At 32.8% G+C, this 27,157-nt stretch overlaps 1 protein-coding gene, 1 long non-coding RNA gene and 1 pseudogene across 2 annotated transcripts; 1 reads left to right on the forward strand and 2 right to left on the reverse strand.

Moving 5' to 3' along the window:
* Window positions 1–562: 562 nt before the first annotated feature.
* On the reverse strand, window positions 563–1,342 carry LOC127708527 (uncharacterized). Its single transcript, XM_052213424.1, has one exon. The coding sequence runs from the start codon at window positions 1,340–1,342 to the stop codon at window positions 563–565; it is 780 nt and encodes a 259-aa protein (XP_052069384.1).
* An 8,701-nt stretch (window positions 1,343–10,043) lies between these two features.
* LOC127707864 (uncharacterized) lies at window positions 10,044–17,386 on the forward strand. The gene is made up of 4 exons (XR_007985060.1): window positions 10,044–10,091; window positions 10,647–10,725; window positions 15,603–15,762; window positions 16,531–17,386. It is a non-coding gene; the product is annotated as an uncharacterized LOC127707864 (long non-coding RNA).
* Window positions 17,387–17,544: 158 nt separating this feature from the next.
* On the reverse strand, window positions 17,545–20,585 carry LOC127707863 (uncharacterized; annotated as a pseudogene).
* Window positions 20,586–27,157: the final 6,572 nt, after the last annotated feature.

The following is a 27,157-nucleotide window of genomic DNA, read 5'->3' on the forward strand; positions in this document are numbered from 1 at the left end:
GTATTATAAAACATATATTTGTTGTTTGCCTCCATTTTTATGTGTGAAGTTTGAACGCAACCCTTTTTTCTTGCTGAAGTAAAACGATGTTACATCCGTAAACTCAAAGACATTGAAACCATAATACCTCAGACAGTTTCATTGAGATAACACTCGGTATGTTTCCATTTACTGTAACAATGACCAATAAAACCGTAGTTACGTGAAAGTACATGCATAGAAGTCGTGGTAATGAAGCGAGAGGGGTTTAGGTATTGTTTGGCAGGGAAAAAAATACGAGATGTAAAATAAATATTCTTTAATGCAATAAATATACTACTTAGATATGTACATCAAGATATAAATAACTTTTTTTAGTTTACATATAACCAGAGACATATATACACATGTATGTCTCTGATATAACATATATGTCTATTTGGAAGATATCATACGTTGCACTAATTATATAATTTGACAGTTACATAAGCTAAATTAAATTATCAATAGAAACTAGCGTCCTGTAAAGCAAAGCACTAATATAGTATTTAATAAGCACTAAAAGTTCTATAAGACAGTTTTTTTACACTCTAAAACCTTTGTTACCACTGGCAGATGACTTCTGTTTGTTGGTAGGCTTTGGACAATGGCGAATAGTGTGCGCGTTGTCACCAGTAGCTCCACATGTTGGACACGTGTACTTCCTTAGGATTGGACAAGCCACTTTACCACGATTGTCTTTTAACACATGAGAAGTGTACCATTCGCGGACTTCACCATTTCTTTTACACAGGACACAATATGAGTCGTCCATCTCGGCATTCTCTGGATCAAAGGCTGTAGGTTGAGAGTGCGTTGGAATTTCTGGCAGCTTTCCAGATGGATTGAATACAGTAAAGTCAGGTGGTGGCTGGACTAATGTTGTTCGCCAGAGATCTTGTGCGCTAGGCCTTTTGACAACTGATGAGAATGATTCTCTGAGTTCTGGTAATGCTGGTGGTTGCAGATTTGTTGGCACTGGTGGCAATGATTGGTGGTTTAGATGCTGGCTATATACATTGAACGGCATATGTGTGTTAAAGGTGTTGCCCTGGACGTTAACATGTTGTAGCAGAGACGTTACTTCTTGCAGACTGGTGAGAGCTTCAATGTTGGACATGAGTGCGTCACCAGTTGTTGGCGGTGCTGATTCATAGGACATTGTACTGGTAGTAGACTGGGTCTCTATGTAGTCCATTGGCATAATGTCTAGAAGATCTGATGAGTGGTCAATCATTGGTGGCTCTTTGTCTCTAGGATCTTGACCGCGACTTATCATGGAACTAAGGTTCAAGTAATCAGTAGACCATGTGTAGGAAGACATGTTGGAACAGTTATGACAAGACCGAATAAAAAATATCTTTTTATTACAATTTTTGAGAAATTACTGACCAATTAAGAATTTGTTATTACAGTGAAGCCATTTATTAGAATTTTATTGGACTATTTGATTTTGAATAATAATTAGGATTAACGATAATCCTAATAATGTACTGAAGCTCCTCCCTTTGTTGTTTTAAGCTTTCCAAGTTACAAACCATGGAAATCTCTGGTAAAAAATGTCTGTAATGCACAATTAAAAAATTTTATATTCATTATGCCTTATTGGCAATTTTCTGTGATTCTGATAAAATAAAAAAATGCTAACATTTTTTGTTCTCTCATAAATATTAAACTGGTAAATTCATTCATTATTGACATAGTTTGTCTAAATGGCTATGTGGAAAAATAGTTAACATAACAAAAAATACTAAATGTATTATATGTCTCTAAAACAATGAATCTTGTGAATTTTGTTAAAATTGAGAATTCGTACGCAAATTAGCATTTTTATTTTACCAAGAATTTCAATATTTTACCCGGAACTATTATACTTTTAGTATAATAGACACAGATTTTACAAGTTTCTGCTGATACTCTCGAGCATTTCAAGTATAATGCAAGAAGAATGCAATAAAAAATACAATGATTAAACAAAACGAGCATACCAGTTACAAAATTAAACATAGATATATATATATATATATATATATAGAAAGCAACAATAAAGTCTATCTGTATCCAAACATAATATCGAAATAAACGTCCTTGAATATACCAAGCATTTTTTTTCATAATTTTGTTTATAAATATTTATGATTAAGAGAGATAAATTCGTAAGAACATATATATTACATAAGGATAGTAAATCTTTTATTTTCTCTTTGCTTTGATTGATAAAAAATGAAATCGGAATAAATATGACCTGAAACATTGTTATTTCTTTAGGGCTGCATGTAAAATCGTAATGAGATTCATCTCCAATGACATCATTTATTATTGCAAGGTGTTCTGTAAAAGGGACCAAAATTATCATTATTTAAATTTTATTAATGTACAAGAATTCAAAGTTAATTAAAGTGAAAAATAGTGGCATATTACAAACATAAATGATATCAAATTTGTATCATTACTTGTCATGTTATGAAAGGCAACATTCCTGCCATAAAAATATTTATATTTTGTTATCTTAGTGGTTTTCTCTCTAGGTACAAAAACACACTTCTTAGCCAAACATCGCGAGAGTTCAAATCCTTCTTTCGTATACATTTGTTTTAGAATCTCTTTGAAAAATACCACAAAAAATGGTAGAAAATTTACCAACCAATATACATAATGTATCTAATAACATAAAATTGCCTCTTACTTGAAAAAAAATACAGAGTCATATAATACAGTATATGTATTATGTCTCTGAAAATGTATATGTATTTTCCTAATTATATGTTAACCAATTGGTAAGTCGTATTAACTTGATATAACTTATAGTCAACTGATATATCGTTATGGGTTTTTGGTGTTCTATGTGTTAAAGGGTAGCTATCCCATTATACTATTCGTTATACCATTTTGTTAAAATGGCTCCAATAAATCTTCACTCCTGACTTCGAAGTAAAGGCTTTTTTTTCGGGGGGGGGGGGGGGGGGGGGCGGCGTTTATGCATTTATTACCATAATTGAATAGTTTGGTTGGTTTTTTGTTGTTGTTTTTGTTTTTTTATTATTTTTGCCTTCTCCGTTTTTGGATTTTTGCATGTTTGTTCTAACAGATGATTTCAATGAGGTAAAATAAATTTGTATACCATATATTGTGGTCATATGTGAATATGTTATAAATAATTTTGTCATAGAGGATGTTCTTCTATTTAAACATTAGATCTACAAGATTTTCTTGTTAATTTGATATTGTTTATTTTCTTTTTTTTTTTTCTTCATTTCATAAGATAGGAAAATATTCAGATTATAGAGACATCAAAGGGTATACAGTCAAAACAAGACCACACGCTCTGTCTTCAATCTTGTCTGTCAAGTGTTTGAGGTTTGTTGTAGGGTTTCATTGAGTAAAACGGTCGCGTGGTATTTGTTTTTACAATAATTACCGAATATAAAGTATCAATTAATATCTAACAGGTTTAATTATCATTGAGGTACTTTATACAAAATATATCAATTAATTATCTGCCAAAGACCCTTTTTTATTTAGCATTTTAATAGGTTAGGATTCAGTTTCAATATTTTATTAAAGCCTCGCCAAAATTTAATGCATACACATACAGTGCCTTAAAACCGTGACTTAAAAAACAATATCTTAATAGATTGGGATTCAGTTTTCATTATTTTATTTTAGTCTCGCCATTTATAAGACATAAACATATAGTACATAGAAATTGAGACATATCAAACAATATGCATTATATATTTCTGATTAAAAAATATATTTACAATATGAAACAAACATTCTACAAGAATTACCGAATACATTGCAAGTATTTATTGGTGTCTGACATTTTATATTTGTCATTGAAATATCTTGCTTCTTGTAAATCAATCATGTAGCAAAGATACTATATATTTCTAAACTTTAAAATTGTAGATAATATTAAAACGGTTCGCTCCTGTACTTGTACATATTGCATTATCTTGGTTAATCTATGTTAGCACTTTGACCACAGTGACATTTTGTTCCTCATTTGATTTTTATACAATTCGGAAAAGCTATTCTAAATTGTCAAGAAAACCTACAACGAAATGCACAATTTGCAATATCAAATTTGACAGTGTCGGATTCTGTATTTGATCAAAGTCTCATACAAAATCATCAAATCGGACAAATATATATTTATTTATTTTATTCATTCTTCTTTTTTTTTTATTTTATATTAGAAAAAAATAATAAAGGGGTATAACTCCTTACGTTATTACAATAACAGTAGTTTATATATGCTGCCGCTCTTATCTTATTTAAGAGGAAAATTAGACAAAGGGGCATGCAGCATATATAAACTACTGTTATTGTAACATCGTATTGACAGGGGCATGCAGCATATATAAACTACTGTTATTGTAACATCGTATTGACAGGGGCATGCAGCATATATAAACTACTGTTATTGTAACATCGTATTGACAGGGGCATGCAGCATATATAAACTACTGTTATTGTAACATCGTATTGACAGGGGCATGCAGCATATATAAACTACTGTTATTGTAACATCGTATTGACAGGGGCAAGAAAAGTTTAATTAGTTAAAGAAAGTAATTATATTTCTGGTTAAATATTTTCTCATCTCAAAGTCTCATCAAATCAGATGAAAAATGTATATTTTATGTTTCCATTTTATTAATTTATTTATTTTTTGTATTTTCTTTTCTTTTTAGATATGGGAAACTCAATGAAAACAACATCAAAATTGTCTATAATGCTTTGCTGTAGGGTTTCACTGAGTAAAATAGCCGCGTGCCATTTGTTTTTACAATAATTACCGAATACCAAGTACTAATTAATATTTAACAGGTTTAGTTATCATTGGGGTACCTGTCTTAGTGTTAATTAATCATCTATCAAAGCACTTTTAAAGCACTTTATTTAAATCTGACAATATTCAGTATTTTATTATTTTATCAAAGTTTCACAGATCATCCAATCGGACAAACATAGTTTCGTTTTTTTAAATTTTTTTATTAAGTTTTTTTTTAATTTTTTTTAAATAAGAAAAGAGGGGCAGCATATATCTCCATACATGTGCGTTATTAAAATAACAGCATTATACATGCTGCCCCCTCTATTTTTTCCTCCTTTCCAATGGACAAACTATAACGTCATGCAGAATTCGCAATTTGAACTTTCAGATTCAGTTTTTTATTAGAATTTCATCAAATCAGATAAAACATGTATTTCTTTTTTCTTTCTTCATTTAGACATTTATTAAATTTTCTTTATAGATTTGAGAAACATCAAAGGGGCCACAATCAAAACAAGAGCACACGCTCTGTCTTCAAAATTGTCTATCAGGTGTTTGAGGTTTGTTGTATGGTTTCATTGAGAAAAACAGTCGCGTGCCATTTGTTTTTACAATAATTACAAAGTACTAATCAATATTTAACAGGTTTAATTATCATTTCGGTACCTTGCGTAATATTAATTAATCATCTGGCAAAGACACTATTTCTTTTTAACTTTTGTAGATTATTTTAAAAGATTATGATTCAGTTTCAACATTTCATGAAAGTCTCACTTATTTTAATCTGGGACATAGTATAATAGTCCCAGTTTTAATGCACAATTATGATACAAACATTCTACAAGAATTACATTAATTACTGAAGATACGAGTATTGCAGGTTTAGTTATATTTGAAGAATTGCAAATGATTATTTTATCTTTTAATATGTCCAACTGCACCAATATTACTTAATAGCTACGTTAACAACACTTGAGGGCAAATCTACAAAAGAACCTCCCGACTAGAGAACTGATGAAATACTTGCCGCTGGACTTTACATAAACAACATTCAATAAATTAAAACATGCCAAAGTATTATTTTCAAGTTTCTAAAATTAAATATGTCTAAGGTTGATCATTAACTGTTCCCAAGTATTGAACCACTTGTAAATTTTAATTGCAAGTCTTAATTGGGAACAGTATATCTAACATATATATATGTTCCTGGTCTTACGCATTAGTTTCTAAAGCTAAAGTATTATCTACACATATTCAATATTTTAATCATTTAAAAAACAAAGTACAGTTACCTATAGTTGTTAATTTCTGTGCCATTTGGTCTCTTGTGGAGAGTTGTCTCAATGGCAATCATACCACATCTTTTTATTTTTATATTTCACATTAGATACACAGATTAGCGGTGCCAACCGATGGTCGCTCCGACCTTATATTCATGATATATGTATATACTTAATTCATCAAGCAATCACGTACCTGTATCTTCCAAGTAGAACAATAAGCGATAATATGTAATTATCAATAAAACGTTTATCAGTGATAACAAAGTTTAAGGAATTTTTCTAAAGTAAAATTAAATAGGTTAGTGTACGGTGCAATTTCCCAATTGAAAGCCGCCGCTTAAACACATACAACATAAAAAAAACCTACTTGTCTGATCGAAAGAAACCTTAGAAAAAGGAGATAGGAACAACAAATTTAAGTAGAAAAAAAGCAAATGTGTTCTTTACAACCATAATCACATGGAGAGAACAGAAAAAAAGACTCTGGTTTGCAACTCACTGGTCGTATGAAAAATTGAAATATAACACAAAACTCTCATTTACATAAAATACATAATGATGAGACAGCAATCCTGAATAGAGGAAAGCAAACTTAGAACATATTTCCATCCTTGCGGGGTTTAACTAAACAGTTATGTAAGTACCAGACAATATTCATAGTGTATCATAACATAAAATACGTACACAAACTTGACAAAACCTTTGTTACCACTTCAATTATGTACATATCAGTTTAGATAAATCATATACTAGGTGCTTTGTGTCTTGTATGTTTATCGTAGTTGTTAATGTGCTCCAGGCGTGCCAATCTGATCAGTAGAGACATTTCCAGCAGATTTGTTTGTTTTTACTTTAGTATGTTATGCTGTTACACAATTGTCCCATGTTGGGGAGAGAGTTGTACGCCCATGAACATATTTAATCATGCCACATTCTTAAACCACGTACGATGATCTTTTTAAAATTGCTTAAATCCACGTTATTTGGACTCTGTTTGTTAGTTGTTTGATTTGCAATCATGCACCACATCTTTAATTTATACAGAGGGAATTGGCCATACTTATTTACACACGACTAACCTATATTTTTATAAGGTACACTATCGATGTACGTTATCCTGTAAAACTTCTTGACTAAATAGTGGTTTTACATCTAACTGACTTCGAGAATTGGCAAAAAAAATGACAATTTTTGTTTAAAGTTCCAGACAACAATGCACATAAACGTACCTACAGAAATTAACTGGACTACGGTCAGTTTTTATTGGTGGAGGAAGCCGGAGTGCCCGAAGAGAACCACCGACCTTCGGTAGTAAAACAAACAATCCTAGTCAATTAAGATTGGAGTCGAGCGCACACACAACCTCTGTGTTGCCAGACTAGTGATACAGTAGTTCGACTACATAGACCACTCGGCCACCGAGGTCCCTATAAGTCAGAGAAAAGCATAACCTTGTGCAATGCCAAAATATAAGTACATATCGATAGGATATAGGAACATAAGTTTTCACAAATGAAAAGCAATACATATTTAGTTATGTATTAATTTATCAAAAACACAATTAATTTGATAAAAAATTATATTCAAAGATCTTACTACGGTGTCAAAATGACATCCTTTGCGAATAAGTACAAATGTATATTCACAGGATCTATGAGTTTGCGTTAATCGTATTTAAATGTATGTGCTTTATAAACAACATTACCGTAAATATTAGGATGTGATATCCTGTTTTTTTTATTAGCAACAAAAGCATCGTTTCCATGAAAGAATTTAGTTAAAGTTTTAAGTAATTTGTGGTTACGAAATCACTGACTGACTTAATAATTAACCAGTTATACATCGATAATGTTCAAAATATACCAGTCCGGACGTTTGGAGAGAACAAAATTAAAATAATGTTGTTTTTTTTATATATTTTAGCATCTTTATTGAAAGTTCAATTATATTCCTTGCTTTCCTCTTTTTCCCAGATACAAAACTCATTGTATTCTATTACAAAAGAAATGCTCTTTAAGCAAATCTAAAGTAATGAACCAATGATGAAAAATACTGTAAAAAACATCAGTTTATTGGCTTAAGTAAGACTTGTAAGGCTCCTATGAATGTCAGTTCAGAACTAATGTTTTCTTGTTTTTTGAGGTTCACTTTGATTTTTATATTTTTTCAAACAGCATCTGAAATCTAAATTAACCTTCTAAAAGTTGGGTTAAAACTATTATTATTATTATCCTAAATAAAGGCATAAATATTAATTCTGGTAGAGTTTCATACACAACTGTTTGGAATGTGGTTAATGTTGATGTTTTTTTGCATTTAACTGTGGAATGTAGTTCTAAAGTGGAAAGGCGAAAACACGAAAACACAAAAAGAGCGCCAGCGAAAACACGAAAGCGAACGGAAAATCACCTTTGATGTTCGTATTCGTTTATAAAATATCAAAGACGAAAACGCGAAATAGTTTATTTCATATTTTGACATCGAAGACCTTGTAAATATTCAGTCATATTCACATCGTTTCAGTTAAATATATCATCTGTCAAATAATTCAAACAGCCGGGCCTTTTGATAAGCGAATAGGCTAGTTAAAGTTACGTTAGCTTATATTTGTGTTTAAGTTATGCCTGAGCAAAAATAGTTCAACACCTTCAAGTACAGAAGAAATGCATAGATATGAAAGGATGAAAAAGAAGAAAATTCAATTTACGCCCGAAAATATTCTAGAATGTTTTGATAGATCCAAACTAATTCGCCACGCTCAATCAAAACGTGCAATATCCCGATCAAGAAAATTAAATACTAGTAAAGATCATGTATAACATTATATAAAAATAAGTAGATGTTGTATGATCGACAATTATTCACCAGAGACCAAATACGTGGAGTAGCTACTACAGGTTTCCATATGGCCTGCAACAATGAGCAAAACCCATACCGTACAGTAAGCTATAAAAGGTCCTAACATGACAAAACGAAAAAAAAAAACAAATTCAAACGAGATCAACGACCTGATTTATGCTTAAACTATAACGATAAACAATTATGAAAGACAGCAACCAACGACAACCATTGAATTGCAGGTTCCTGGCTTGGAACAGAAACAAATTATATATAGACAGACTGTTAAAGTGTTAAAGGGTTACAGAAATGTAAGGTTTTTTTTTAAACCTTGCCGGTATCAATACTTGCATAATTATAGTTATAACGTTTTCTGCTGGTAAAATTCACTATATCCCTACTATCATAATGTACTTCATAGAAAAAGGGAAGCGAAAGAGATATTAAATGTAATAATTTGAAAACAAACTAACAACGCCATGGCAAAAAAAAAGAAGCGAAAAACGACGAAAAGACAAACAACCGTCTACAAAACACAGTATACAAAACCAAAGACCGAGCAACATGAGCCCCGCCTAAAATCGGGTGTGAATTTAAGTGCCCAGAAAGGTAAGCAGATCCTGATCCACATGAGACACCCGTCTTGAGCTCATGTAAAAACAAATTCGCCGCTGACACATTCTAGGAACAGATGATGGTTGTGGTTATAACAATTGAATCATATCCGTCGTCATCTGTGAAACAGATATTCCATATCGGGCTACCAACTCGTGGTGGCGTCGGTAAATTTTTCGAAAGGATGACTTCAACTATACCACTTGAAACCATTTAGAAACGTTTATCGCCTTCTATCTGGTCGACATCAAGCTCGTTATAAAGCCTCGTATCATAGAGTGTTGAAATAACACGATATCACATACTGTTTATAACTGTTGCTCGCAACACTTGAACAGAGGTAATTTGCGCAACAAAAAAAGTTACAACCTTCAATGAAATTTGTTTAGGGACCCGACCTTGACATATGTATTATGTCAACTACGTAAAATTTACAGATGATTTCGGCGACGAACAGTTCCTCTCTCTTTCCTGATAAGTACATATTTAAACGTTGTGATGTTTATTTCTTGTATCTATGCTCCTTTACCACTTACCTTGTAGGCTTGTGTTAGGTAAGTTCACTGACACTGCACGCTAACTGGATATCTGCAAAATTTGAAATGGCATATTTCATTGCTTTCTTTGCTAGACTTATTGTGAACTTTGCATAATTTGTTTGAAGTTTTGGTGTTTGCTACAATTTCAGCGTTTAATTTCTTTTTAAAGCAGAAGAAAGATATTGCTGTCTTACACAATAAGGGGACGACCATTTGTTTTTTTGTTGTTTTTTTTTTTTTTTGGGGGGGGGGGGGGTTGAAGGGTCGCAGGAGGGTTTTTTTGCCAGAACATTTATTTTCGTCTGTTGCTACGCAGGCTAAATGCGGCATCCGCGCGCAAAATTCAACTATTGTGCACAATTGTTTCCTGCATTTTGTAATGCAGAATATTCATTTCATCCTGTGTTTTTGTAAGATTATTTTTTTTCGGCTATTTATTAAAGTTTTTAACAAATCTGATAGTCAAAGACCTTAAAGTAAACTGATGTATCGACAGAAACAGATGCATTGTTGATCCCGTCAATATTTTGCCATGCTATGCATAAATGTTTTGCTTTTTTTCCATTACAGAAACCTCACAGAGATTAATCTTAAAACATGAAGACACTAGTTTTACTATGTGTTGTTATGTTAGAACTTGCTGTTAATGGTAAGCATTACTGTAATTCTAGTAAAATAGTTTGTTTATAAAAAAAAACTAATGTCTGCTACTATCCACTTTTAATTGTCAGTATTTCGGCTCTTACAACCTAGAACTATAACGGCAACTTTAAACCTATTTACGATGAATTATCACTATTACAAATAGAACTCCAATGTTTTATACGTTCCTTTCGAAGACCACAGCTCTCATTCGGTATATCGAGAAAAATTATCGTGAAAGAAGAAGTAACTGTGGTAAAGTATTGCGATTGGGTCGTGAAAGATCTGGTAAAGAATCGTGAAGGAAATCTTATCGAGAAGACACATGCAACGTCAGTAAATAATCTAAATTTATGAATTATGATGACAAATATTGGAAAAATAACTGTCTGTCAAAATGGTTAAACATTATGATCAGTATCCGAAAAAAATCAAGTTTCAAAATTACACCGTTTTAACAAAACTACAAAAGGCAAATCGTAATTCAAAGAAATAAAAATGTAAACAAATAAGATTTTGTTTTTCAAATTCTGAATGCATAAACTACTTTTCTGTTAAAGATATCGTTCTATACTACTGTTTGAAATAGTTCTTAAGGTTATTTTGTTTTAGTTTGATAAAAAAAAACTTTGCAAAAATGGGAATATTTGTAAAACAATGATATTTCGGATCGTAAAAGATCGGGTACCGCTTTTTGATGATCGTGGAAAGGACCGAGAAAGATCTGTTTCCGCTTATTCGTTATTGCAAAAATCCACGAAAACGATCAAATCATTCTTTAAAGGGGTGACATGATAATTTATATTTGTGATTGGTATAGCAAAAGATTGGGTTGGCATGCCTTATTCCGCTTCACCTTTGTTTGTGAATAAGTCTATGTCTTAGACACATGTTTTTTTACTAATAGTTATTTGCTTTGCACTAGCTGTCAGTAACTGCGAGTACTAGATCAGATCTGTACTTTGTGTCTTTTTTTAGGTGAGGGATGTATAAATACCCTGCTACGTCTGGTCTGTGTTTTTGTTGGATGTTTTTCTGCTATGTATCGATCTGATGAGTTAAGCCCTTTTCAACTTTTTTTTTTATAGTTTTGTCTTATGTTGTACTGTTACACCTCTGCCCCTGGTTAGGGGAGAGTTGGCGCCTTTAAATATGCTTAACCCCGCCACATTCTTTGTGTGCCTATTGTGCTTGGTAACAATTTTTTTTTTGGGGGGGGGGGGGGGGTATACATGTAATCTAGAAGTAAAATATGCTGTTGTGTCAATAGATTTATTCTTTTTATAGGAAAAAAAGACATTCCAACGAAATGGATGCATCAGAAGCAAACTCCATACAGCGTTATCGTTCGGGTCATACTTCCCTTTCTCTACAAACACTGCCATTGGCTCTTCGGGTGTTTTCGGTTATTTGCTGCGGATTAGACTGTAAAGAAGCGTAGCTAGATGTCACCACTGTTTCGGAGTTTGCATCAGAAGCAGAAGCTAATCTGCTTAACTCTCCCAGTATGGTGTCAAAGTCTTGTGACAATACTCATGTAGAAACTCAAACTATGCCTAGTAATTTATCAGATTCAACAAAAAGTGCAAGTGCGGTGAAATGCATTGAAAGCTATCCTAATATTGGAGAACTTTCAAGAGAAACAATAATTTTAAACTTCAATTAATTCAGACAAAATTGCAATATGTAGATGATTTCCCTTTTCCTGCTTGGTAAATTTTAACTATGAACAAATTAGGGGTGGGGTGAATATACATGTAATCTGGTAGAGTAAATCCGTGTGAATTAACTGGTCATGTGTACAATAATAACTTAACCATTTTTACTTAATTTAAGGAAAACAACTATGATACAATTTTAATCATTATCTAAACTCATCATTTGCTCATTAGGAGTTTCAGAGCCAAGCAAATTAGAAGAGTGCAGTCACTGAAGCAGTCATGCACATTTCTGTCAATACAAAAATAAAAGTTTACTTGCTTTTCATGCTTTTAATACCTTATTAAATGAATGATTTATTTTCAAAAAGAACATCAAACATATATATAAAATGTAAATTATGTAAATATATATGTTTTTATCAATATATTGCATTCACCTTGTCCGTCTGTGGGTTTGTCCGTTCGTCGGCCAAAAAATATTTCCGTCACAGTTTTTCATGTATGTCGATATATGCTTATATTAACTTTCACACATATTACTAACCAATTTTTTTGTTCAGAAAGAGATGCCCTGAACACACTGCTGGGTGCCTCGAGCAGACTCGACACCCCCTGCAGACCAATTCTGTGTTACACCACCAATAAAGTCTGCCTTTAATAAATTTGTACTGCAATTATTGTACTTATTGATTGTGAAGTAATTTCAGGTCTCCCCATTTATTCAAGATATAAAAAATTGACAAATAATTAGATGACCATTAGTCCAAAGGAAGGGATCACAGAAAAAAATTAAAATAGCCTTTCAACATGTTAAAGATTTATTTGGCCTAGATGACCATTTTATATTTTGGAATCCAGAAGGAATTTTTGCAGATTGACTATTCATTTCCCTCTGTTGCTCTTGTAACGCAGGCTTATTTTAGTCAGTGGATACGATATTCATTTTCAAAATCCTCCTCCCCTAAAATCAAATGGTAATTTCCTTTACTTTCAACTTTATACCTTCATGTACTACCTCTGTACTTTGTTCTCGTGTCAAATCCTCCTGCCCCCTTGTTTTGCTCTCAAGCACATATAATAAGTTTAGCTTCTACAGACCCCTCATCTGGGAAATGTCCAACTATAGTGAGAATTTCTCTTCATAATCGATAGGGATTTTTGTTTGGGGGTCAAACTTTTGAAACTATGTTCTAAGGGGATCATTAAACTTTTTAATGTGAAAATTTGAACCGACCCCCTCAAAAATAATATGAACTTTTTCATTTTAATTTGACTGGACTATCTGACACATTAAAGATTGAGTTTCCAATATATCATGATATATTGGAATGTGACCATTATTGATACAAAACGTGATTTTTTTTTTCTTAATGATTCTCATGGGAAAAAGTACTGCAATTTTTCTTCAACGTAGTGCACAGTATCATTAAGGAAGTCGAATCATTTTGACAGACATATTTCTTTTTTTCTGATTTGTTCCACCTTTTACAGATTCTGAAGTAGAATTACACTTAATTGCATTCACGATCCGACACCAGTTCTTTGACGATATGATCGCAATGTTTGACCACCGTTAGTTATTCTTTCACGATCATTTTTTTTTTCTCTCGATAAACCGAATGACGCTCGTAACTTTAGACGTTCTGTTAAATAGTTAAACTGAAAACTAATGACAATAAAGAGTATAACTAATAATGTTATCATTTTTTTCTTAATATAATAGACGAAGAAAACAACGGGATGACTTTATGCTTTTTTATCATTTGCATAATTAGGTATAATAATTGTTAGCAGATTTTTGATAGTTTCTAATTAAACTATTCATAACGTATTCAGACTCGGAACGATTTAGAGCTTAATATATTGCAAAGACATCTGTTTACCAAAGATTGTATGTTGACCTCTACGCGTCTTGTGGTTGTGTTCTTTGTTGTTTGTTGATAATTGGGTCGCTGTCTCATTGACGTATATCCCCACATTTCCTTTTATTCACATCAACATGTAGTGAAAATGAATTGAAAAAAGTGTATATGTGCAATAATCAAATCGACATATCTGTTAACAGATAAACATTTTTTTTAAATATCTTTTCCTCTCATTTTTAAAAGAAATCATTTTAAATCGTTACATGCCGACCGTGCAGGACCCTCATGGGTAGTCAAGGTCGTAAAAAAAAACTCGTCGTTACATGCCCTAGATTACGGACGTGTTAGGAAAGATAGTAGTTGAAAATTGATCATTGAGAATTCGCGAAAATGTGTCACGCTCAGGATACTATGAACACCCCGAAAAACCACATAATAAATTACACAACTTGTCAACATCTGGAAAAACAAAAACACAAATAGTTTAACTGTACCTTCAGGAGCTCAATAAAATGGAAAACAAAAAAGGCATCATAGAAAGTCCAAAACACTGTGTATTTTCTGACAGAAAAAAAAAATCTCCTATCTGAAAATCCCATAGGTCTAATTGATAACATAATGGAACGGGGGATGTTTAACATTATAACAGATTTAGAGACAACATAATTTTTCTAAATGACTTCAAGATCGTTTTCTAAAACGGCAGAAGACATAATGTACTTTGTAATTTGAAAATAAGGAGATGTGGTAAGATTGCCAATGAGACAGCTATCCAACAAAGTTCAAATGAAGTGGATGTCAGCAAATATAGGCAACCGTACGGCCTTCAGCAATGAGAAAAACCCATACCGTATAGTCGGCTATAAAAGGCCCCGACATAAAAAATATGAAACAATTCAATTGAGATAACTGACGGCCTAATGTATTACAAAACAATTTATGAAAAACAAATATGACACACATGAACCAACGACAACCACTGAACAAGCTCCTGACTTGGGACAGGCACATAAAGAATGTGGTGGAGTTAAACATGTTTGTGAGCGCTCAACCCAAACCCAGTCAAGTCCTAATGCACATTTTAACGTATCAGTATAAAAGTAGGAAGATGTGGTATGATTGCCAATGAGACAACTATCCACCAGGGACTAATTGACGTAGATGTAAGTAACTATAGGTCATCGTACGGCCTTCAACATTCTTTTTCTCGATTAACTCTTCATACAACAAACATTTCGTGCTGTATTGGTTTAGAGTCAATGTGTAGATTCCTATTGGTTCTAACTCTTATATATTGTATACGGGCATATTACTTCGAACTTATTGCAAATGTTGTACAGTAATTACTTTTGTTTCAGTCATGGAATCACGTGATTATTCTTGCTCTGCAAGGCAGAGAATGGGATGTAGTCTTTATTGCAGTCGGTAACCATGCACATTTTTCACGTGTAGTAAGAAAGATTCTGATATTACATGTTTTTGCCAGCGTTGCTCCAGCAAGTATAAACTTCCATTCTGGTAATTTCTTTATTTAACTTTCCTTCATAATTAGTGTAGCAATTGCATGTTTTAAAATTTGTATTTTTAATGTAAGAACTTACGATACAAAACAATCTTGATTACTGAATCGAAATATAAAAAAAAATTGCTATGTTAAAAAAAAATGTTTTAATTCATTGGCTTAAGTTTTCCAAATACAACTGTTTCTACGAATTAACCAAACATTTCGTCCGCAGAGTTTTTTTTCAGGAAACAGATGTATGCTAATATAGGTAAGACGTGCACCAAAATCTGCATTAAGACTGCGGCATAGATAAGAATCTGTAAGAGGAAGAGAAAAAATTTGGATAGAAATTTGCTCTACTTTTCTCTTTGTACAACATCACTTATTTCTAAAACAGCACATTTGTATAATTGGTAATCACTGTAAAAGATTTAGAGCAGTTATCGCGTATAGTCTGTATATATGATAGAAAATCAGTGGAAATGACCAAAGATCATCAAAATCGGGTGCTTGTGTTTTACAATCACCTAATATTAATGGTTAAAACTTAAAACAAATAAATCAAATAATCGACATAGAAAGGACATCAGAAACACATAACTCTGTCAAATTCGCCCTGAACATGCATGAAAATATTTCAGTGGATGTTACGCAACCAACAATCAACCAATCAAAATCCCATACAGAGGTCCTTAGTTATTAATAATTTTCAAGATAAAAAAACTTAAAAATGTTAAAACAGCTTATCAGAAATTAAATATGTCTATTATTTCTCATTTTAGGAGCATTTACATGGAGGAGTAAATTCAGATCTACAGAGGAATATGCCTTATTCTTACTGATATATCAGTGTACATATTCGCAAATCGTATTTCGAAAATTATTTTTCAAATTATTTAAGGTATTATAACGTCCATTTCTAGGATAAGAAATAGACTTCAAGTACAAAATGTTTTTGGAAAGCGATTTGTGTGTCTTTTGGTCGGCAAAGGTGTCATCAATGTGATACTTATATGAACTTTTTAATTACTTTAAAGCCACACAAGCAAATTAGCAAAATATATTATTCGTGCATTTCATATAAGACGTCAGTTGCTGTATAATCCATAACATTTAAATTATTTATATGTTTAATCTAAATATTTGAACATTTATTTTGATTTTGAATTAATTGAGAAATAATATATTTTAAAAGTAGTAATGACGTTACGCACAATACTTGTGTCACTTGACGTTACAGTTGAAACGTCAATATTGCGCGAAGAGGACGACGTTATTTTGATTTATAATACGAGCAACGCTAAAACTATAATATGAAAAACTGAAATATAAAATAACTCCTATATATATGACTATTTTAATTCATTTATACACTGTAAAATGCTGAGATGAATGTCCTCATGTAATTGAATATTTCTTGTGGCGTCAATTTTGGAACATATATAAACTATCGATTCTGCTGGAACGATTGCCTTTTTTTTCGATACAAGTTTATAAGATAGTGGTGATGATGTCTTATTGTCATAATACAATCCACTGATAACATTTGTCCCAGTTGGCAATATGGAGCCCCATGAATCTGTTGTGTCGACACCAAGAACGTGAGGACAATCCATAACTTTTATTAGGTAGTAATCATTGTCCGGGTCATCTGTGTAAACAGCAATGACTTGTCCTGAAGAAACCAGGTCAGATAATCCTTCCCTCTCGATTTCGGGGTTTGTGTCTTCATTGTTATTAATTATAGTCTCGGGGTTTCATTAACCATTTTTAGTTTTGTAAAACTCCCTGTGTTTGAAATGTTTTCACATTCTTCATAAATATGACTGGCACATTTGTCACAAGAAAAACATGACAGTTCCCTGATTAAAATTTCATCACAGTTATCCCTAGCAATAACTTGGTGTACTAATCTTATGTTTGATACAGGTTTGTAAGATAGGTTTGTGTCCCTCGGGATTGTTTCCACAAATCTAAATATTCTTCTTTTACAATGGATTTGGTTTGTGTCATATTCAAAACGGCAAAATTATATAGATCGGATGCATTTTGTATTGTCGCTCGTCCGCGTAAGACGGCTATATCTGCCTGTCGCTTTAGAAGTCCACCGGCGGCATCCTGGGGGCCTGAAATAATGAGTAAAATTAATTTATTATAATAGATGGACATTATTTATCTGCAGTAGCTATTTACAAAAACTGTCAATGTTTTAAGATGTAAAAGAAATGCGATTTTGACTCGTATAAACACGCATACAATTTTCTATTACAACACGAAAAGAAGTATGTCACCCGAGACGAAGTCGAATGTGATATATGTTTGAGTGTGGTTATCTACCATAGCACATTAAGGAAGTATATTATATATTGATTGCTGATGGGTAAAGAGTAATAAGAAGCAAATACCGAATTACATAGAAATATATACATGTAAAATATAAAATTATGAAAAGAAAGATAACGGACTAAGATAAACAAAACAGATATGTATTTTGTTACATCTTTTAAAAAACATTCTTACATTTTTTAATGTATGCCTCACATGTCTTCTTTGTATTAAATAATGTATTGGTGGTTTTTATATTTAAACAAAAAATAATTTTGAGCTTTGGATTGTTGATTCTAGTAGTATATTCGCCTGATATTCGATCATCAAGTTTTTTTTTATTCTTCCGTAGATTTTGTTAACCTTTGAATACTGCTGTGTCTTATCAGTTTTGTTACATTTCTATTGTGTACGATCATGTATTTCGGAAGATGAAATTGCTATTTTATATCACCCGCTTTAATAACACCCATTGCCAATAATGTTGTTGTTCTGCTGACTGAGCTTATTAACGTTAGATGAAAATGCAACCAATGCAAATAGCCTATTATCAAAGAAATTTGCATGAAGTGTTCTTTGAAAAAAATAAAAATATTAAAATGTTAATGATTTCCCCCAAAAAAATATTACCTTTTGCATGTGCAGTCTCAAAATAATTTCGGGTGAAATTGCTGTATCCAAAATCCTTACAAGTCCGGCTTATATCACCAAAGCAGTGGCGACTCTTGTATTGTGCTGCACATCCATCCGTAAATTCGAGCAGTGTATGGACTGGGTAAAAGATGGATTTTAAGTACTCTGTAATATTCTTTCGAACTTCATGAACAAAATGTTGATCATGCTGTTGGTCACTACTTATCACAAAAAAATGTTCGGTACTTATTTCAGGAAACTCAGAGGTACTCTCAACACCGTCATATTCAAGTAAACCGTGGCGATATATCCTTGTAACATGAATAGACACTTCCGTCTTTTGAAAATATGAACTTTGAAGTTCTCTTAAATCAGTACAGCGGTAGTTTTCTGAAAAGTCATGTACACAGACGCAATGATTTTGTGGAAGATCAGTTAGAAGGGTTTGGTATTGTTTGTTTTGCCACGTTCCTCTATGCTGGTGTAGCGGAAATGATTTTAAAAGTTCTAAAAAATGTGAAAATAGTTCTACAGCTTTGGTTTCTTTCTTCACAAGGACTAACTTTTTAATTGTTTTGTTGCCTTTAATTTTAATGTCTACCTTTTCAAATCTCTCCCATCTTACTATTTGAGCAGTATCTAAATCATCAGTTTCTTCTGACAGTATGTTCTAGTTTTTTAATACCACATTCTCCACAATCTCTTTTAAGGCATGATATTTTGTGGACATTATCTTCTTTGTTACATAATGTGACATCTACAATGTCACTTATGTAATCATAAACATGAACATTATTTTCATCATATGCATCATTCTCGTTCAATATCTGTTTCCGAAAATTCATACAACATTTGAATGCGCTTTTGGTTTCTACGTGGTACCTGGAGCAATAGGTTTGTCTATCTTTCGGACGCACTTGACGAATGAAATATGGTTTACAATTTTCAAAAGAACGCTGGGATATTTTTATGCATGGATATTCTGCAGTAAAATCAATGTATACCTCGGTTTGTGTTTTTTCAAGTAGATAAACTTGGTGACTAGAGTACGTTTTGGGCCCAATCCTTTCTCGTTTCACATCTGCCTTGTTACCTGTAGGACGGGATATATGGTTTCATCCAAAAATTATACGCCAGTCGTTTTGTTTCCTCAGATAATGCGTCTTTGCGGGTCTTTCTGCATACATAGGCCCAGCAGGATTTTTCTGATTTTAAAATCGTTGTCCTGATTCGGTTTCCCCTACTCAATCGTCTTACTGGTAGTCCTAATGTTTTTGCTAAACTTTTGCGACACCTGGTCTCTGTAACCTTTTCACCACTGATGGATGCCACAAGAACGTTCATTGATGAAACGGAATCTTTTGATCTCTTTGTTGCAACTTCCAATGGCTGTCTTTATATCTTCTAGAGCAGCCTTTTGTATTGCCATATCCATCTGGTCTTCTGGTGAAGATACAACTTCCGCCTGTATAAGAATTTCAACTGCTGGTGATTTAGTATGCTGGAGGTAGGCAGCGAGAGAAGCCGATCGCCTTTTCGGTGTTCTTGGTAGTGCGTGTTTCAATCTCTGAATGGCTCTGTGTTTAGTAGTCCTGTTATTAAACACATTTTAAAAAATATCCCTGCCGTCTAATGTGTTTTGAGTTATTTGTTTGCTTTTCATAGCTTGCCTGTAATTTCTCTTTCTAATATTTTCCTTTTCTTTTTTTTCGGCCTTTTTTGCCCTGTATGCTCGCTTTTTTGTTGCTTCTTTGGTATTTGTGTACGTATAATCGGTGAATTTTATATTTCTACTTTTGTAGTATGAGGCCAGGTTTTGTTGTCGACGTTTCAAGAGTTTCTGTTTTCTGCTAAATTCCAGTTTCTTTTTGGCAGACATTTTGTGTTTGACTGTTAAAAGGGAAAACAATGGAATGTCAATTATACCTACATCAATGTACATGTAGTATACATATAGTATTCAAAGTTTATAAATTTTCTGAAACAATTTTTTTAATGCAATGTTGCGTACACAAAGCATAAAATTTTACTTATAATGAAATCCGACAATTCAAAAGGATAGGGTAGATGTATGGTGCATTTATTAGAAAGTATCGGCGTTAGCAGAGTATATAAACTGAACTTGAAGACTTGTATGTCTATTGTCTATTGTCGATATCTTGTGGTTATTTTTGTTTTTGGGTTACTGTCTCATTGACGTTTTCTCCATGTCTCCTTTTATTCATATTTGAAGTGAATGTAATCCTGCTACGCATGCAGATAAATATATGACTATTTGAGTTATCTTTTAACCTGTATACATATTCATTTATACGAGTTTACTTGTATGCATTATGATATTAGTTGCTTTACTGACAGCAATAGTACATGGACATTTATATAGTTGTACCATTACATGGAAATTAGTATGGAATTAAAAATTCTCCAATTTGCCTGTAAGAATTTTATACATCGAACTATAAGATGTTTGAATAGCCGTGTTCAGCTCAAAACTTTTCATGACAACGCCGACGTCCAGTAATGGGGACATTTCATTAGACATTTTATTTCTTTTCGTATTTTCGATATGCAGCTTTTATGAACATAAGTTTTATGTCACCATAGAGGACATTAAATGTATTTTTCATTTCTATCAGTTAAAAGGTGTTTCTTATTGTGGATCAAGTGAAATCTCATTTATTAAACAGTCTTTAGATGTGTAAATGCCTTATTTTGTTAGTGGGGACATTTTATTGGACACGGGAAAACTGACGATACTTTGAAGGTAAGACCGTAGTTAGACATACACCTTATCGCTATTTTGAAATCTGCGCCGGTTGACCCGAGAATCTACGCCGATTGAACTATAATATATTGACGTCATACAACAATCACTTTCCCATTGTGGCGTCAGTTATTTTCTATTGTGACGTCAAAATTTTATGGGAACCTTTGTGATGTCCAGTAATGGCGGACAAATAGCGATAAGGTATACTGATGACTTCAGAAAGCTTCTTTAGGACATTTAAATGCTACTTACGTCTCTTTTATCAAAAAATAACTAAAGTTGAAAAGTTTTTACAGGTGTTGATCATCTGAATGGGACATTTTTTTCTCTGATCTGTTTCAACCTTTCTGGCTCTTCTTTCACCCATCTTGAAAAACGGCGATGATGTCATATTTCTTTGATGACGTACAAAGCTCTTGCGAAATTTTATACTATTTCGCGAACTTTTAAATCCGCAAAGTTTTTTCAAAGACCCGCACCAACCACAATTGTAACAGCGGGACACCCTTAAAATAACGTTTAAGGCATCTGCATGAACAAATTACATCTTTATGTAATAAACAAAGCGAAAATTAACTATTTAATATTTTTCTGTGGTTAATTTTCTTTCGAATGATATGCAGAACATTGATATTTATTTTGTAAAAAAGAGCGTTAAGGAGAAAAACTCGCCCTCTTCTTCATTTTTTTAAAAAGACACCAATATTCTGCGCAATAACAATACATTTAGTCCATGATACTGTCTACACTTATTAAATTTGTCAAATAGGTGACTTATTGGTCCAATGGGCCGGGTGCAACATTGAGTAATTGTGTTATATTTATTGATACATGTTCACAAGTCACTATAATAAACCTAATTACTACTTACTTACTTACTACCGGTATATGAACAGGCATCAATTATTGTCCTATTATTGAGTTTGGTATTTTTGTTTCGCAAGGGAAACTATTTTTTACTAAAATTTATGACAAATTGAAAAGAGACCATTTTTCGTTTCATAATATTTTATTTTTCGTTTCATAATATTTTATTTTTCTCTTTTGAAATGTGATGTTACTTTGTTCTTTCCCGACTTCTAAAACCAGAGACAGGCAACTAAGCGAAATCTGGTGATATCACACAGATATTTCATTGCAAAAGTCAAAGTATGAATTAAAATCTTAATATCTATAATAAATCACAAAAAAATACTTAAATAATACCTGTAATACCCTATCAAGAAATTAAGACTTTCATGTTTTATTGCATCTTTATATATTGCCAAACAATATAAAAAAATATGAACTATCCTTAAATAACCTCTCCATCAACGATGATTTTTTTAATTGTGTCCTTGTCGGATATATACATTTCTAAAAGCTACGTTTTAAATCTTTAAAACCATATAAGGAAAAATTAAAAAAATTAAGCAATATTCAAACGGAAGGAATATGTTCCAGTCACCGAATGAAATATTTTTTATTCGATTATACGTTGTGGGGTTGTTATACATTTAAAAAAATCGTTCATACTATGACTCAGTTTAGTATATATGCATGCATTGGTTCAATATAAATGTCCTTAACATTTCAATTTCAAGTTTAAGATATATACTTGAACTTTGGAAGAAGTCAACTAGATGCTGTTTGTATCGTGAGAAAGTGGATTCATTTGTATACGTCAATTAGTTTCTGTTCTCATCATGTGATATTGAACCGATTTGACCCAATACACAAGAGGTAGGTAAAGCCCCGGTCACACCTTACCGGATAGCGCGAACGGACGCCGAACGGATAATTTTTTCCAATCCGTTCATGTCCGTTAGACGTCCGTTCTTATCCGTTAGACGTCCGTCCATATCCGTTTCATGTCCGTTCAGCGTATGTTTTATCCGTCGACGTCCTTTCTGTCCGATGGAAAATTTTGAGCATGTTCAAAACTTTGAACGGACGTCCAACGGATGAAGTGTCCGTTGGACGTCCGGTAGGCGTCCGTTTTTTACGGTACTCGTCCGTTCCGTTTGCGTTTTGTATCCGTTACTTGTCCGTTATACATCCGTTGGAGGTCCGGTAGACCAATTCACCAACGGACTTCTACCGGACGTATAACGGATAAAACGGATGATGAACGGATGTGAAACGGACATGAACGGAAGGATAACGGATAAAACGGATACGTACCGAATGTACTTTCGTATAGAATATATGGAATATCTGGTAAACTATTAGACTGTTTAAGGACTATATCAGCAACAGACAGCAAGTTGTTTTTATAATCAACGAAACTTCAAATCAAGGCGAAATCAAGGCAGGAGTTCCGCAGGGATCTGTATTGGGTACTCTACTATTTCTTTTATATATTAATGACATTACAGATAATCTCCATAACCTAGCCCGTTTATTTGCAGACGACACCTCTCTCTCATATTCTGGTAGCAACTTTCAAACAATTGAAAGTGATATTAATAAAGACCTTTTTAGTTTAAATGAATGGGCCAAAAAATGGTTGGTAGATTTTAATCCAAAGAAAACCAAAGCATTGGTGATTGCAAATGTTAAACCACCTGTAATGAATATTTTATTTAATGGTGAAAACGTTGAAACTGTAAAATGTCAAGCATTTAGGTGTCACACATTTCTATCAGATGGAAACTGGACCAGCCATATAGATAATATTACAAAGTCTGCATTAAAACAAGTAAATGTACTAAGGAAACTTAAATTTACACTTTCCAAAAAAAGCTTATCCAATATCTATGTCACTTTTATAAGACCACTACTGGAATATGGATGCGAAGTATGGGACGGGTGTTTTGAATATGAATCTAATAAACTAGAAAAAATACAATTGGAAGCTGCAAGGATAGTAATAGGGCTTACAAAATTTTCAAGTTTAGAATCCTTATATTTTGAAACGGGCTGGGAAACTTTAGCAGAAAGGCGTAGACAACGAAAATCAACAATTTTCTATCAAATGCATAATAAATTTTGTCCCCAATATTTAATCGACTGTCTACATCCAGTTCCATCTGATGTCAGTGGATACAACCTAAGAAATAATGATAATTATATACCCTCTAGATGTAGACTACGAACAACTGAAAAGTCATTTGTACCATCTACTGTCAGAATATGGAATAATTTAAATCCAACAATAAGAAGCGCACCAACTATCCCACAATTTAAACGAAAAATAAAGGGTGAACTATTTAGATCTACAACATATTATGGTGAAGGGTCTAGAAAATTTAATATACTGCAAACAAGACTATGGCACCAGTGCAGTTCATTAAATGCAGACTTAAATAAGATAAATGTAGTGAATGATTCTAAATGCTCCTGAGGTTCTCCTGTTGAAGATGCCATCCATTACTTTCTAGAATGTCAATTATATTATAACCAAAGAATATCTCTGATTAATGATCTTATAAATATGAACATACACATTGATATTGAAATGCTATTGTTTGGAAAAGATGCATATAATTACCAAACTATACTCTAAAAATTTTGATAAAGTTCGTTGTTTCATTAAACAGTCAAAAAGATTTTAACGTTCTAAGTCAGCAGCATTCTTTTTTCTTTCTGTCCTATTTGCTTTTTTGTTGCCATGCCAATGTGTGACTCCTTCCTTTGTTTTCTATAACTGTCGCTATATTATGTATGTGTTTGCTGTCATCATATATGTGTATTGTAAATGTAAGGAGAGGACTTAATATAAGTTGTAATAACTTGTGTCAAACCCTATTACTTGATTAATGCAATAAAATATTATTAAATTACCGAATGTAAAACCAGTGGCGGATCCAGAACTTTTCATAAGGGGGGGGGGGGGGGGGGGGGGGGGGGGGGGCGCTGACTGACCTTAAGGGGGGGGGCTCCAGTCATGCTTCAGTGATTCCCTATATAATCAACCAAATTTTTCCCACGAAAGGGGGGGCCCGGGCATACAAGTGTATGTGATTTACATGTATTATTATGGTCAGGCGGCGTTATTGGCATTTTTCTCTGACATTTTTCTCCTCTTCCTTTTCCATCCCTACCCTTTGGCGGCATTTTGAAGAATAAACTAAAACCAGTTATACGGAAACTTTTTAATTATTTTAAGGTCACGTGTATGTGATTTACATGCATTATTATTGCCACCTTTAATTTTCCGCTTATCTTGTTCCTCAGTTTTATCCGGTACGCTTCCGTTAGGTGTCCGTTTTATGCGGTACTCGTTGGGTGTACGTTCGACATCTGTTCTGTCCGGTACGTTTCCGTTTCTCGTACGTTGCATATCCTGTGTGTGTCCGTTAGGTATTCGTTACGCGTCCGTTTTATTTGGTCAGTACACCAACGGAAAAAAAGTTTGTCAACGGAAAACTTTTTTTTCATCCGTTCGAGCTATCCGGTAAGGTGTGACCATAGCTTAAAAGAGTTTATATAAGTAACGGTTAGTCTATAGAAGGTATATACTATGAAATTTTAAGCGATGGGCTTTGCATTAATTACATAGTATATTTATTTCCATTCATTATCCAATTTAGCTTATATATTTACCGAATTGGTCTATTGATATGTAAAAATAAGGAGATGTGGTATGATTGCCAGTGAGACAACAACTACCAGAGATAGTTTATGTTGGATGACTCCTTGTTTCACATGTATTTGTAAAAAGGATTTAATTAACTGAGTTTTATGTTTTGTAAATTTACTTAAGATCATGAGTTTATAAATGCAAAAAACACCAAGCTATAAAAGGCCCCAACATGTCTAGTGTATATCAATTCAAACAGGAAAACCAACTGTCTAATCTATGAAAAACAAGAGGCTCTAAAGAGCCTGTGTCACTCACCTTGGTCTATGTGCATATTCAACAAAGGACACTCTTCAACACTGTAGATGAGAATAGAACTTATGAAAAAAATCTCTGTTTTGCTGATCTTTTATTGCTATTCATATAAGTCTATTTAGTGTCTCTCTATCTTCTTTAGATTTTGCTCAAAACACAAAAGAGGGTTGAAAAATCCTAATTTAAGGGCAATCAAAAGAGTGACAGTCTACTAACAATATCGGCAACATTTGACATGTTAGTAGAACTTGCCTTGTTGATCATTTTTGTGAACTATTTATCTATTATAATTTTTAACATATAAGGCAAAACGCAAAAAAAAATAATGGTAAAAATCGCCATTAAAGGGAAATAACTCTATTAAGGATACATCGAACAATTTCCTCCTTATTCTTATTTGCAGATCTTGTTTTGTTGATCATTTTTGCGTATTTAAGTTTCTATCTATCTATTATAATTTTTGAAGATATAAGGCAAAAATGCAAAAAAGTGGTAAAAATCGTCATCAAAGGGCTATAACTCTAATAAGAAGTGGACTGACAATTTTAACTTTGCTGACTAGTCTTATTTGTCAAACTTGTCATGTTGATCATTTTTGCATTTTAAAGTTTCTCTCTATCTATTACAGTTTTCAAGATAATAGGCAAAAATGAACAAAAATGGTAAAATTTGTCATTTAAGGGCAATAACTCCCATGAGAAGTCGTCTGACAGTTTTGATGTATATAAACAATTGGTAGAGCTCATCATTCTGAACATTTCAGCCCCTGTCAGATTTTCTCTATTTATAACGGTTTTCAAAATAATAGACAAAACTTGCATTTTACCCCATTGTTCTATTTTTAGCCATGTCGGCCATCTTGGTT

The sequence above is a fragment of the Mytilus californianus genome, unplaced genomic scaffold (genome assembly GCF_021869535.1).
Source record: "Mytilus californianus isolate M0D057914Y unplaced genomic scaffold, xbMytCali1.0.p SCAF_7, whole genome shotgun sequence".
Lineage (NCBI taxonomy): Eukaryota > Metazoa > Mollusca > Bivalvia > Mytilida > Mytilidae > Mytilus > Mytilus californianus.

What these genes read in the sequence shown, in the direction of transcription:
- LOC127708527 (XM_052213424.1), bottom strand. Translation starts at nt 1,342, where the DNA reads ATGTCTTCCTACACATGGTCTACTGATTACTTGAACCTTAGTTCCATG.